The 15,815-nt window shown below is 36.9% G+C and overlaps 1 protein-coding gene across 2 annotated transcripts in view; it reads right to left on the reverse strand.

Annotated features, from left to right (window-relative positions):
* Positions 1–15,815, reverse strand: part of MAOB (monoamine oxidase B) — a 118,476-nt gene that overhangs the window by 63,638 nt on the left and 39,023 nt on the right. For both annotated transcript variants that reach the window (XM_055268635.1, XM_055268636.1), the window contains 2 exons: positions 15,613–15,707; positions 10,821–10,958 (listed from right to left, as the gene is read on the reverse strand). In XM_055268635.1, coding sequence (XP_055124610.1) covers positions 10,821–10,958; positions 15,613–15,707 — 233 coding nt within the window. The remainder of the gene's footprint in view (positions 1–10,820; positions 10,959–15,612; positions 15,708–15,815) is intronic.

Here is a 15,815-nt window from a genome sequence, read left to right on the forward strand (position 1 = left end):
AAAATCAGCATTAGGAAGCAAGAACCTGAACGGAAAGGGGAGAAGGGTTGAAGGCCTGCCCCACAATTCAGTCCTCAGCACCCTTATCCTTTTCCTTGTCTTTTTTGAGACTTCACCTGCTCTTAAGTATAATCTCTGTGTTGGCCTGCACCTAAGCTGAGCTGCCAAATCCCTGGATGGTGGAGTGAGATGGATCAGGGTTAAAGCCCCCACTCCATCACTTACCAACTGGGGCATCTTGAGCAAGTTGTGTAAATGCCTTGTACTTACTTCAATGCTCTCCTTTGTAAAGGAGAAATAATAAAAATCATCAGGCTTTTCTGAGTATTAAGTGAGATAATGCATATGAACTGCTTAGAATAGTGCTTTGTATCTATCAAAATCTCAAAAGATGTTGGTTATTGTTATTATTAAATTGAGTTTGGAACAGAATTTCCAGGAGCCACCATGTACATATGAATTTGGTTTCCCTTGAGAGCCTAAATTATAGGTAACTATGAATTGTGATTTTTCTCACGGTTTGCACATGAGTAGAAGCTGTCTGTAGCAACTGCCCTTAACATTTGCCAACTTTAAAAAAGGGGAAATAGTAAATGTCAGCAATAAAACGCTCCAGGTCGCTCTGCAGTTCTTTTGCTCAGAATTTTGCATGAAGCATGTGTGTTAAAAGATGAAAAGAGTAAATAAACTTCCATTGAACTATAGGCTTATCTTCTCTACAACTCTTTACTTGTTGGACTTTTCTCTGACTGTATTTTAAGATAATCACCATTTATGGCACTTTGGGCCAGTTCTATTGTTTCTCCTGAATTAGTCATAGACAGGGACAAATGAGCAAATGTATTAAAATAATGACACTATATGAAAAGTCTTTATGCTCTCCATAAATTTATTCCCTTGAATTTATTGCGCAGTGTCTTTTAAGCTTTTTGGAAGTTTTCAAAGCATTCTCTTAGGGTAGTCTCTCTGACCACATCAACCTCAATTACTTCCAGCTTGCTCACTTTCTAATGCATTAAAATCACAGGACACAGCATCTCCCTGTGTACCTAGGATAGTTTTCTCAAAGTGATTCAAAGTTTCCCTGCCCTTAGGAAGTAACAGGCTCATAAGGAACTTCACTCATTGTTTACTTCTGGATTCTTTGTGATGACAGATATTTGAAGTTACCAGAATAAAGGAAGTTAATTTGCGATGTACTGTAGGGTCTCTGTTGTGAGATTTAGACATATGTTTTGTACGGGTTTTATTTTTTAACAAATTTAAGATGGATTAGCAATGTTGCAAAAATACACGGGATCTACTAACCTTTTATGCCTGTGCTATCCAATACAGTAGCCACTCACCAGGCTACTGAGCATTGTGTGCCTGGTCCCAATTGAGATATGCTGTGAGTGGAAGCCACACATCAGATTTTAAAAGCTTAGTACAAAAGAAGAACGTAAAATTTCTCATTAATAATGTTTTATATAGATTACAAGTTTAAATAATATTTTGGATATACTGGGTTAAATAAAATGTATTATTAAAATTAGTTTCATCTTTTTCACTTTTTAATATGGCTACTAGAAAAATGTAAAATTATCAATGTACATATTAAATTTTGATTGGACAGTGCTGTTGTAAGCTATTTTAATATTTTTAGATTTCATGCATATATCAAAAGAGATTTTTAAAGTAATGTATTTTACTTCTCTAAACTTAGGTTTTCTTAGAGACTGGTAAATCCTGAGATGCCTCCTGTCTCCTGACAGGAGGAGACATTCCTCACTCTACCCAGAGGAAGGGATCTCAACTGAGCCCAGTAATAGCCATTGTCCCCTATTCTAGGGTATAAAAAATCTGACTGGAACTGAAGGAAACTTAGAAGGTAATACAACCAGAAAAGATCACTTTATTTATCTATTTATGATCTATTTAGCCTGTTTGGGCATGTGAGTTTAGTTGCAGCCAAATGCTTCTCTCCTAGCCTACTAATAACATAGAAGAAAAAGAATACTGGATTTTAAGGGGGGAAAGTTCACAGTTCAGTGTATAAGAAGCCTGTGAAAATATTTTCAGGTAAGTTTATTGGCCTGGTCCTCTTTTGGAAAGAATTTGTAAAGCTTCACCCTACCTGGTGTCTCATCATTTACATTCTTACTTGCTACTAAGAATCCCCAGAACCCATTAGAAAAGTTTGTTTCCAAAAGGAAAGTAAACAAACTATCCTTCCTATTAAAATGTTCTTAGGATCTTCAATGTATCACAGCAGCCTCGTGACAATGATGTTAATCAGTGTCTTGTTAACATCTTGTTTCTTTAAACCTCAAAATACTAAGTGGGACAGGTACAAACATCCTTCTTTTCAACAGAGATATCAAAACACAAAAGCATAAATAACGTGGCCAAGGACACACAAAAGGTCAATGATGAAGTGTGTATGTGTGTGTGTGTGTGTGTGTGTGTGTGTGTCAGACACTCAGAAAATTCTGCAGCACAATAATACCAGGATAAGGGCCTTTGAGGTTCTGCATTAGAACAGCTGCTTTGGGATCTAGACTGTCTGAACTCAAAGGATCTAAGCTCAGTCACTAAGCCTGGCTGGAAGCAGTCTGGTGATTGTTAATGGATACGTAACCCAGGAGACTGCTGCCTAGGCAGGTGAGAGGCACAGAGATCTGCTAGAAACACTGGGCTTAACCTCTTCTCATAGATCATGAGCTTTCCAAAGTAAAGTCTGTGTCTAATTACATTTTTAAAAATAAAAATGAGAGGAGCTCTTTATAAAATGTTTTGGCAGTACTAAAAAGTACAAAGAAGAAAGCAACAAATTACTCCATGTTGTACCATCAAGTTAAAAAAAAAAAAGCTGTAACATTTGGTGTATGACATTCCAGACCTCTTATATAAGCATGTACAAGATAGGAAAATGAATAGATGAATGGATGGATGGTTGCTATGGATGGATAAAGGAACAAATGGATGACTGAGAGAGGGAGGAAGGAAACAAAAAACAAGAAAGGAAGAAAGGAAGGAGGGAGAAAAGAACAAAGAGAAAATAAAAAATACGAGAATTGAATCATATCTGTTATTTTAAATGATGGAAATATACTTCAATTTGATGGAAGAAACATAAACTGAAATGAACTGAAGGAAGTACTAAACTTCAAATAGATGTTTCACACACCCTAAGAGATATTAGTTCCTGAGGGAACTAATTAATTTATTAACTACTATTTATTAACTATTAATTTTGGTATAGATTGATTCATTGCTATGAAAGATTTAAGCAGCTGTTAACTCTCTTATGTGTCTTCCTTTCTCACCTTCTCTACATTCTGATTTTGTTGATTATATAATTTTTACCATATAAAAATTTTTAATAACATTTACATAAATTACTATGATTGTAATTCTTCCAATTGTTTAAATCTTTATTTAAATATATTTTATGTTCAACACCAGTTTCACTAAAGGTGGTGCATTCCTGAATTCTTGATTTATCACTTGGTGATATTCTGAACTACAATGCTGCTATGACAAAATTTCCAATTTTGTGCCTTTGTCTTATTGGACAGGCTGCATGTAGCCAGAAAACAGGTGTCACAAGACTGACAGGTAGAAAAAATAATAAAGCATTGGTAAAGCCAGTTTTACTTGTTCATCAAGTACAATAATCTGGATAATCTGGAAGGCCAACCAAGTACTTACCAACCTTAAAGCTCTAAGAGAAACTGCTAGAAAGAATGTCAGTGGTTGTTAGCATTTACCTGTAATACATTTGCTTTTCTGCACACATACACAAAACGTTGACCCCTGAACAACACAGGTTTGAATTGCATAGGTTCACTTCTAAGTGGATTTTTTTCTGCCTCTGCCACCCCTAAGACAGGAAGACCAACTCTTCCTCTTCCTCCTCTACTTCTGCCTACTCAATGTGAAGATGATGAGGATGAAGACCTTTATGATGATCCACCTCCTCTTAATGAATAGTAAAAACATTGTCTCTTCCTTATGATTTTCTTAATAACATTTTCTTTTCTCTAGTTTACTTTATTGTAAGAATACAGCATATAATACATTTAGCACAAAATATGTGTTTACCAACATAATTAACAGCAAGCTATTAGTAGTTCTGGGGGAGTCAAGTTATGTAAGAATTTCTGACTGCACAGGGGGTCAGCACTCCTAACCCTCACATTGTCCAAGAGTCAACTGTTTATGAAGTCTTGATGTACAAGTAACAGAAAACTGTTTATCCTACTTCAAAACAGACTTTCATAAAGAATAATCAGGAAGGTGAGGAGGATACAGGGCTTTGGAGGGAGCCAGTGGAATAACTGTACTCAACTGTGGAAAATCTTAAGGAAAGGAGGATCTTGAACTTGATTTTTCCAATATGTGAGAGTACAAGTTTGGCAAGAAGAAAGGCAGGCCAGGTGGGTGCTGAGGCTTAGAAGGAAATGACAAAAAGTAGTCCCCAACCAGCAGAGAGTGAGCTCTTTGCGGTGTGTTCTTGACACCCAGAAGCCTCAACTCATGCTCTGACCCCATTGCATCTTGTCATTTGCAATTAATTCTTTAACCTTTAGGTCCTCACCTGTTAAATGGGGATAATACTTCTAAATAACTTATAGTTATTTGAGATTGAAAACACTTGGTAGTTTCTAGATGTCCATATAAGAGTAATGTTACCATTGTTATTACTTCTTGGTGGTCGCAGAGGCCGAGAGAAATGCCCAGGACATGTGATACACAGCCTGGGAAACCACACCTAAGCCTTTCTGCAGGCTGCTGCTCTGCTGAGGACACGGTAAGGCAGGCTAACACATTTCAGGCCATCTTGTACTTCCTGTCAAACTCTTGGTACTGCAAGTTGCCAAAGCTCTCTTCAATCTGTTACATGGTTCCCTTATTAGTCACCATCTTTTAGTGAGCTGGGCCCCCTGTCTTTGCAGCTCCTTTGGACTACTTGGCCATAACACATGATCACATAGTATAGAAGCTGTAAAATTTTGCACAAGATTTAAGCTATATCGCTGTTTCCCTCAGTGAATTTCACTATCATAACTGAATTCCATACATTGTCTACCCTCCACTCCCAGCAAAATTTAAAACTAACTCTCTTACCCACAACCATAGTCACTGTTAAGTTTATCCAGATATGTGTGTGTATGCATAGAAAATATGTTTACTGATTGTACCATATTTTAAGTTCCAAATGGAAACCTCGGAGGCGGAAAATGAATTCATCTCATATCCTAAATGTTGCTCCAAATCCAGCAATCAAAGGCATAATTTTCAGCAAATTATTACATGCCAAAGATCTGCCTGTATTCTCTAAAGAACACAAATGAGCACTTTGGTTTCCAGAATAATAGCATAAGCTTTAGAATGATCACTAGACAAATGTGTTTCACTTACTAGAGAGAAAATTACTATTCTCCACATTTTTTCCTTGAAAAAATCTTCCATAATAAGACATATTTGTTTCAAACAAATAAGAAATGAAATGCAGTGTGGGCAGAAGTGGTAGAAAAGGTTCATTAAGCCCACTTCAGAAAGGGCAAACTCACAGAGCCAGTAAACTCAACATGGTAAGTGTGAAGTTCATGTAAAATGGGCAACTGTTCCTGAATAAAAACAAGAGTTGGTCTAACCTGTTCCTGGAGACTTCCATCCTCATGACAGAAGCAAGTGTATTCTGGACTTTGATCCAGGCTCCCCTGGATTAATAGGATCGGGGACAGGGGTGTGAAGAAGGGAATATTGAGGACCTAGAGAAGACTGGATACTTCTAGCCTGTTGATTTCCAGGAGATGCCAAGACCTTACACAACAGGATGATTTCCATTTGCTAAATGCAATTATCATTTGCATTTTTTATGTCTCAATATTTCTACTCTAATCCTGTTGCTGTTTCTTAGTGCTGAGAGGCCATTTAGACAGACAGATTAACTGAAATGACATTGCAGATAGATAGCTATGGTTTCCCCTCTCTGCCTTTGTGTGCATTTTGTGTATCACACTTTCAACTGGATTTCAGAGTTGTCAGCAAGACTGAGGGGTTGTGCCAAATGCCTCCTCCTCTGTGAGGCTGTTTGAGCAATAGCAGCTATGGCAGCAACAAGCAGACAATATATTTGAGAGATGAATCCTCATTCCCATGCGTCTTTAGCATTGAAGGCTGACCATATGCAATGCAAAAAGGACTTTGACAATAAGCTTTGTTTCTGCCTACTGGGAAGTAGGTTAAGACGAAAATGTCCTTTTGCTCAGCTTCTCCAGATAGCTGAAGTTTGGAAATGAATATCAGTATGAAGTTGGGCTCTTAATTTTAAGTCACACTACATCTTTGTATGTATATATGCAAAACTCTTAACAGTTCAACCTTCAGTCCTAGAGCAGTTTCATGGGTGCTTTTACTAGACTTCAGTTTCAAATTTCAGACTGATGAAAGCTTCTGAGACAGAAAAATTTTATTTGCCTACATTGTACCAAACCTTAGAATTTTCTCCAACTTCTTCAAAGAGCCCAAAAGAACAAAAACAACCACACATGCATGCACATGTAAACACACAGTGAAAGAGAAAGAAACATAAGTCAAGATATAGCAGGATTCCTTAAGAAGTTTTTGTTTCTTTTTCTTTTTAATTATGAAATATTCCTTAAAAGAAAACAATTTTTTCAAGTTACTTCCAAGACATCTAAACAGCTGCCTTGTAAACTATACCAGTGGAAATCAGCATGCCTATTTGTAAAACGGATCAAAAATCTCAGTAGATGTTTAACAATAATTGTAAAGTACTAACAGCTGCATCACTGACTCTAGAAGTAAGGAAAACACCTTCTAAATTATATAGATTTGGCTGAAGCGATCCCTTTCTCACTGATAATTAAATCCCAATATAGTTTGGTATCACATCTTTTATTCATGAAGTTGTCTTTGGAAAACTCTACTTTAACAACATATAACAGATCTACACAGCATTAAAAATGAATGCCACTCAGTAGATACAAACATGTCTGACAGATCAGATCAAGACAGAGGCCTGTTCATCACAGCACACTAGGTGTTTAAAGATGCCTATTATGGAGCCGGCATGAACACACTTCTTCTATCAGAAGAACATTTCTATGACAACTACCACAGAACTGGTGGTATTGGGAGTCATCCTCTCTTGAGGAAACACACTCTTTCATTTGGGTAGTTAGCCCACCATGAGCTACTGTACCCTTCCCCTTTTCTGGGTAGCTACACTTCATTCATTTCAATGTCAACCAGTATATCCAAGTTCCTTAGCTTAATGTTACTAAGGTTGCACATAAAACTCTATTTCCCATTATCAGCCACATAAAAAATTTTAAAAGCAGATTCCTTTGATAGCAGGATCTGACAATATGGCAAGTAGCATACTTGATACTCTCAGGATTCAGATTAAGAAATACATGCATGTTCGCTGATATAAAAAAAAAAAAAAAACCACGGCCCAAATATACTATCTATTTACATGAACTGTAGTTTGTACTTGGGGACAGTAGTTATTAAAATAGGTAATAGAGGGCAATGTTCAAATTCCCAAAGCACTGCTTTCCATGACACAGGAGACAAATTTCTCAACTGCATTCTCTAGTATGTGGTAGGAGAAAGAATGTCAAAGTTCTTGTTAATAATTCCAGAAATGAATGTAGCCATCCAAGATGCTTTTTACAGGTCAAAAATGAGAAAAATGATGTATACAAAGACATGGAAGTGGAGATGGTAGAGAACAAGTACTTAGTTTGAGGAGGACTTCTTAACTATAAGGTCTTCGTCATTATGTATTATCATGTAGCTCTTCACTGCATGTGACTGATCACTAGGAGGCCAAATTGGCACCTTTGTCAAGACTGCAGAAACCTTTTTTTTTTACAGCATCATTATTTTTTCAATTTGTCTCATTAGTGATAATTAATTTGAGAGTAAGTTACTATGTAAAACATATACACATATGCCTGTGCATACAATTTCTTAAAATGCACTGATATTTCCCATTTCCTCCAGCAGAGGTCAGAAAATAGCAATACAGGAATATGAAAATCTACGAACCAAGAGAGTATTTTAGAGTGATCTTCTCAAGATAGTATTATAAAGGGATTTGTTAATTGGTTTATCTATATTTTCTAATCATATTTTTACTATAAACATGCTTTACTTTTGTCATAATTAAAAAGCAGTAAGACTTATTTTAAGTATAAAGAGCATTATTGGCATATGTATTTACCCTGTATTAAGTAAGGACTACGGCTTAACTACTTGTATTTTCCTAACTGCACACAGAGTAATGGAAATAGTGAAAAAGCAGCACATTTGGCCATCACTGTGAAATATCATTTAAATGTAACATCATTCCTGTAATTGATGACTCAGCAATTTGTCTCAGACAAGGGACTTAATGTCAGGAAAAAACAAAGCATCCTGGACACAGCTCTGAGCTGACAATAATCTCTGCACACACAAAGACAGGCAAGTGAATATAATCTCTGGTCATCTCCTTTGTCTGGAGAAATTTAAAGATCCCAGTGTTCTGAGAAGTCAATCTCTGCAAGCCTTACAGGTAGAATAAGACATAAGAAATCGGTAAAGAAAACCTACATTTAAAAAAACAAAGAACCCAATATAAATCATGCTGCTATAAAGACACATGCACACGTATGTTTATCGCGGCACTATTCACAATAGCAAAGAGTTGGAACCAACCCAAATGTCCAACAACGATAGACTGGATTAAGAAAATGTGGCACATATACACCATGGAATACTATGCAGCCATAAAAAATGATGAGTTCGTGTCCTTTGTAGGGACATGGATGAAACTGGAAAACATCATTCTCAGTAAACTATCGCAAGGACAAAAAACCAAACACCGCATGTTCTCACTCATAGGTGGGAATTGAACAATGAGAACTCATGGACACAGGAAGGGGAACATCACACTCCGGGGACTGTTGTGGGGTGGGGGGAGGGGGGAAGGACAGCATTAGGAGATACACCTAATGCTAAATGACGAGTTAATGGGTGCAGGAAATCAACATGGCACATGGATACATATGTAACAAACCTGCACATTGTGCTCATGTACCCTAAAACTCTAAAGTATAAAAAATAAATAAATAAATAAATAAATAAATAAATAAATAAATAAATAAATAAACAAAGAACCCAACAAAGGGTGTTAAGAACTGTTGACTGATGTTCAACAAATCACATTATCACCATGGTAGATTTTCATTTCTAATTCATGTGTCTGTTTTTCTCCTAGACACATAGGGAAGGAAGGTGGAAAGGCTTATAAAATAAAATTTGGTATATTTAGTGGAGACAGGCTTTCGCCATGATGGCCAGGCTGGTCTGGAACTCCTGACCTCAGGTGATCCGCCCGCCTCAGCCTCCCAAAGTGCAGGGATTACAGGCGTGAGCCACTGTGCCCGGCCAATATAAAATAAAATTTGAAGGTCAACCAAAACGTTTATTTATAAATTAAGGAAAACTTTTACCCACATTATACCAAATTAAGTAGCTGCTTAGTTCCCATTTTATTAAATGTTTCATGATTTATGGTCAGTTGTCTTGATATTATCACTCACAAATAATATAAGGATGTCAAAATTGTTATATAAATAAAAATTGACTGTTGCTAGTTTCTTCTGTCTTCTAACGGGATGTTTTCTACCAGTGAGGAATAAATTCCTATGCTGCTTACTTCCACCTACAGGAGCAAGCGAAGATGAGAGAAGAAAGACTGAAATTGAAAACCTCTGCCAGTTCTTCCATGGGACTCCCGGATGGGGCCCAGATTAGGTGACTGTTTGATTGTCAGAGAACATGAGTGACTTTGTGGACCAAGATGAGGATGCTGGAAAAATAGAGGAGCAGGGAGATGTGAAGAGAGTCTGAGGACCAGAAGCATGGTGGGAGACTGGAATCTGCAGAGAAATGTGACCAGTGAGAAATCCTCAGGGGATGCTTTGATCTAAGAGATTATTAGAATGAATGTCCAACATTCAGTTCTAATCTGTTTGTATTTCTGCAAATTTAAGAGCCTCCCCCCACCCAACCCCAAGCAAACTTCAGTCACGTTTGCTTTTCACACATGCTTATGGTGGTCTGAGAAAAATCAGGACAAAGAGGTGAGTGTGAACCCAGGTTGTCATAAGCAAAGAGAAGAAAAGAGTCACAGGCCATGAGATGTGAATGAACAAAGGTATCATGGAAGCCAGAACCATGAGCCAAAAATGATCACAGGAATGAAAAACCCAGTGAATTCACAGAAATCTTGGGGAGAACAATGAAGCTTCCTTGCAAAAGACGGGATCTGGGACTTGAACCACTTTGATGTCAATCTCCAAAGAAGAATAACTTTAGCTGATATATAGGCCACAATGATAAAATGTAAGAATATTCCATTAGGCATATTGCAAATACTCTTTACAATGTGCAGTCTAGGGCAGCATTTTAAAAACTTTGCACAGGTTTTTATATAACATAAAAGACTTCCAGGTATTTAAATAGATATTTAATAAATAAAGCACAAATGTTTTTTCTCTATGGGTTTTGTTCAACATTTTACCACATGGACAATACCACTTCATCAATAACCTTCCTAAATAGGTTTAGAATTCCCACCTAATTCACCTTTGATAATAATGAATGTATCTCAGAGTGGCTGAAATGCCATTATAAAATACATTTGCATCATCCAGAGATATAGAAGATTCTCTGAGAGAATGATCTGGAATTTTTGTAAGGAAATATCATAGAGAAGTTTTCAAATCCTTCAAAGTCTGGCCTGATCTTACCTTTACATGGTGGATCAGACGCTCGACTTCATTCACTTTGTAGGTCTCCAATCCTAGCTCCTTGGCTAATCTCAAGATACGATTCTGGGTTGGTCCAACATAGGATCCTCCAAGGTCCACATATTTAACCTTTTGGTTCTGTTTTCCCATAGGAAAAAATAAAAAAAAAATTGTAAAAAATGTATAAAATAACAAAAGACGTCCTGAAATAAGCAAATCGACATTTCACAAGTTACAGATACAACTTAAGGGTATATCCATGAAAAACTAGATTTTGTTATCAACTCTACTTCATTCACATGACTTAGTTATTAAATCAATCTTTAATTTAAAGCAAAATTGATTGAACGCTGAATAGGCAAGAGCTTCTAAACCTCATCATTTACAATATACCATAACTTGGCTTGGTTTTTAGTGCTTTGAATTTGTGAGCTGTGAATTGTTGACGAATCTCTTTACTCAGTACTTCAGGTGAATGCTGAGGGGCCTAATGCTAGAGAAAAAGCAAGAAAGAAAACGATCACTTTTTATGTGATTTGTTAATCCAGACATTTGAAAATAGCACTAGGAAATATTTGATCATAATTTGGACTTTGAAATTGCTTTTATGTATAATAATATATTTACGTAGTTTTGAATTGGTTTCATTTCCAATGACTGAGGGGTGACCTCTGAACAAAAAATTAGTAGAAAAGTTTCCTATTTCTGAGTATGTCTAAGAAAAACCAGGTTCCTACTAATTAGAAACACTAGAAATGGTCCTTCTCTTCTGTTTTTGTTTATTTGCTTATTTTTTGTCTAGCTTTCCACTCACTTACCCCTCAAAAATGCAATTTTCACAAGACATCTTTGTTTTACTCACTAAAGTATTCCAAACGCCTATAGCAGTTGTCCAATAAATTTTCTCAAAGAATGATGTTTTTAAAAATTCAGCACCTAATTGTACTAAACCAGCTTCTTTACGTAAAAGGCACTCTTATATGCTGTATTTTTCAAGGAATATGAAGATTTCAAGAACTGGGGGAGATAAGATGTACACAGGAAAAACCCTATAAAGCAACATATAATAATTGTCCTTGTGTGGAACAGGTAAGTGGTATTAACACAGAAGAAAGGCAAGTAGCTTTTGATTGGAGTAGGAAGGGATGAGATCCTGGAAGTATGTGAAGATTTTGCCATACGACGAAGGTAAAAAGAGATATTTGAGGAACACATAATGGCAAAAACAATGGCCAGTAGACAAGAAGGGTTAGACCAAGTTTGAAGGCTTGTGTGAAATCACAAATAACTAGGTTAGGGGGTGTATGTTATGGTCAATAACAGATAAGACTTTCAGGCTTATCTGAGCCTCTGGCTCTCAAGACTGGTAAGGTGCCCTCTTATGCCTCCTATGGCACAACTCCAAGCTGTCACCCACCCTCATTGTAGCATTTTCCTTGATAAGCTATAATTAGGCAATTACAACAGTCAGTGTCCCTCTGGGAGACTGTAAAGTCTGTGGAGCAAGGCCATTTTGGGGGGATTACTGTGCCTGATTCATAGCAGGTACTCAGTAGATATTTATTGAGGACAAATTCAATTATAAAGGAGATGACTCAAAGTAAAGAATGAGTACAGAGGGCTGGCAAGATGGTCAAATAGGAACAGCTCCGGTCTGCAGCTCCCAGTGAGATCAACACAGAAGGCGGGTGATTTCTGCATTTCCAACTGAGGTACATGGCTCATCTCATTCGGACTGGTTAGACAGTGAGTGCAGCCCATGGAGGGTGAGCCTAAGCAGGGTGGGGTGTCTCCTCACCTGGAAAGTGCAAGGGGTTAGGGAACTCCCTCCTCTAGCCAAGGGAAGCTGTGAGGGACTGTGCCATGAGGAACAGTGCATTCTGGCCCAGATACTATGCTTTTCTCACGGTCTTCGCAACCCACAGACCAGGAGATTCCCTCGGTCCTATGCCACCAGAGCCCTGGGTTTCTAGCACAAAACTGGGCGGCCATTTGGGCAGACACTGAGCTAGCTGCAGGAGTTTTTTTTTTTTTTTTTCATATCCAAGTGGTTCCTGGAACACCAGTGGGACAGAACCATTCACTCCCCTGGAAAGCAGGCTGAAGCCAGGGAGCTAAGTGATCTAGCTCAGCAGATCCCACCCCTGCACATGTATCCCAGAACTTAAAGTATAATTTTAAAAAAAGAATGAGTACAAAATGTCAGATATATATCATTGATGAATCCTTCCAAAAGAAGAGCTGTGAGTCAGAATTTTATATGTATTATCTCTCTGGAAATGAAAATACTCTGTAGCTTCTATATCTATTATTGAGATCTTGAATGTATGGAAGTAGGGCATTTCCTTGCAGAGAAACTTGCTTTGCTTGACTCTGTGTTTAAATAGAAAATCATTAATTTTAGGCAACAGTGTCAGAATTGAAACAATTAACTAGCAATTAAAATAAGGGTATTTATAAATTGGTAAATAATTCTTTAAAAAAAATAAAAGCTGAAGAAAAAAGAAGCAAAATTAGGCAGGTAAAAGTTTAGTTTATGTGAATAAATAAAAACACATCCTTGTTCATGGATTGGGAGAATTAATAATGTAAAATGTGCATACTACCCAAAGTGATCCATAGATTCAGTGCAATCCCCATCAAAATACCCATGTTATTTTTCACAGAAACAGAAAAAACAATCTTTAAATTCATATGGAACTACAAAAGACTACAACTAGCCAAAACAATCTTGAACAAAAAGAACAAAAGTGAAGGCATTATACTACCCAACTTCAAAATACATTATGAAGCAATTTTAATCAAAACAGTATGGTACTGACATAAAAACAGACCACCAACCAATAGAACAGGATAGAAAGCTCAAAAATAACCGCACACATTTACAATCAATTGAGTTTTGATGAAGATTCCAAGAACACACAATGGGGAAAAGGACAGTCTATTCAATAAATGGGGCAGGAAAAACTGGCTATCCACATGCAGAAGAATAAAAGTAGTCCCTTATCTTATACCACATGCAAACACCATATACAAATAATCAACTCTAAATAGATTAAACACTTAAACATAAGACCAGGAACTGCAAAATTACTTGAAGAAAACAAGGGGAAAGCTCCATGACACTAGTCAGGGAAATGATTTTTTGGATATGGCCCTGAAAGATCAGGAAAAAAAGCAAAAACAGACAAATGGAATTGCATCAAACTACAAAGCTCCTGCATGGCAAAAGAACAATTAATAAAATGATAGTTTTCTTTACATATTTGCAAGCCATACATCTGATAAGAGGTTAATATCCAAATTATATAAGAAACTCAAACAACTCAATAGCAAGAGACAAATAACCAGATTTTTTAAAAAATGGGCAAAGGAACTGAACAGACACTTCTCAAAAGAAGACATGCAAATGGCCAACAGGTTCATGGAAAAAGTTCAGCACCACTAATCATTAGGGAAATCCAAATTAAAACCAAAATGAGATATCACCTCACACCTGTTAAAATAGCTTTTATCAAAAAGATGAAAAATAACCAGTGTTGTCAAGGATGAAGAGAAAAGGGAACCCTTGTACACTGTTGGTGGGAATGTAAATCAGTACAGCTATTACAGAAAACAGTATGGAGGTTCCTCAGAAAACTAAAAATGGAAAACTAAAAATAGAACTATCGCATAATTCAGCAATCCCATTTTTGAGAATATATCCAAAAGAATTGAAGTCAATATGTCAAAGAGATATCTGCACACCCATGTTCATTGCAGCATTATCTACAGTAGCCATGGTATGAAATCAACCTAAGTGTCCATCAGTGGATAAATGGATGAGGAAGACGTGGTATATACACACAATGGAATACTATTCAGCCTTTAAAAATAAAGAAATGTAGAAATGTCATTTGGGACAACATAGACGAATTTGGAGGACATTATGCTAAGTGAAATAAGCCAGGCACAGAAAGACTTATAAGTGGAATCTAAAACACACTGAATTCATGGAAGTAGAGAGCAAAATGAACATTATCAGGGGCTGGGGGGTGAGAACTGAGGGAATGAGGAGTTGCTGGTCCAAGGGTACAAAATTTTAGCTAGACAGGAAGAATAAGTTTTGAAATCCGTTGCACAGTAACTGTAGTAATAATAATGTATTGTGTATTTCAAAATAACAAACAGAGTAAATTTCAAATGTATCACCACAAAAAATGTCAAGAAAGTGAGGTGCTGAATATGTTAATTAGCTTGATTTTATCACTCCACATTGTATACATATGGTGAAAACATCACATTGTACTCCATAAATGTAATACAATTATGATTTGTTAAAATAAAATTTAAAAAATAAATTTAAAAATGGGAGAAATTCTCTCCAAAAAAGTTATAGTTTGTATGATTAGAATGATTGTGTTGGTGTAAAGGAAGCCACAAAGTTAGGAGTGGAAAGTACAAATAATTATGCTATTTTTCTTCCTGTTTCTCTCTCTGTCTCTGTCTCTCTCTCTCTCTCTCTCTCTCTCACACACACACACACACACACAGAGGCACACACATATCTGCCCATTTCCCTCTTACTCAATCCTAACTCTATGAGGCCAAATATCATGAGATGAAAAGACAAAAAGGAACAGAAAAAATGAAAAGAAGGCAAACTGGGAGAGAGGCTGTGAAGAATGTTTCAGAGTTATTTTCACCCTCTTAGAGTCAAATGAAATTGAAGACTTTTGGGGAAAAAAACAAAAATGAAACCCCAAACTCAGCTTCAGTCCCATATTTGTCCACCGGATTCTTAGTGCCTTACCCTAAGAGTGTAAGTCCTGCCTCCCACACGGTCTCGGGCTTCCAGAACAACCACATTCAGTCCAGAGTCATGCAGAAGTTTGGCTGCTGCCATACCTGGGAGAAAAGACAGTAAGACATCAGGATCAAATACAAGGATGCCAGACAAGCTCCTCATGCTAACAGCCAATGAGAAAAGTCCATGCTGGCTCACGTGCACAGCCT

The sequence above is a fragment of the Symphalangus syndactylus genome, chromosome X (genome assembly GCF_028878055.3).
Source record: "Symphalangus syndactylus isolate Jambi chromosome X, NHGRI_mSymSyn1-v2.1_pri, whole genome shotgun sequence".
Classification (NCBI taxonomy): domain Eukaryota; kingdom Metazoa; phylum Chordata; class Mammalia; order Primates; family Hylobatidae; genus Symphalangus; species Symphalangus syndactylus.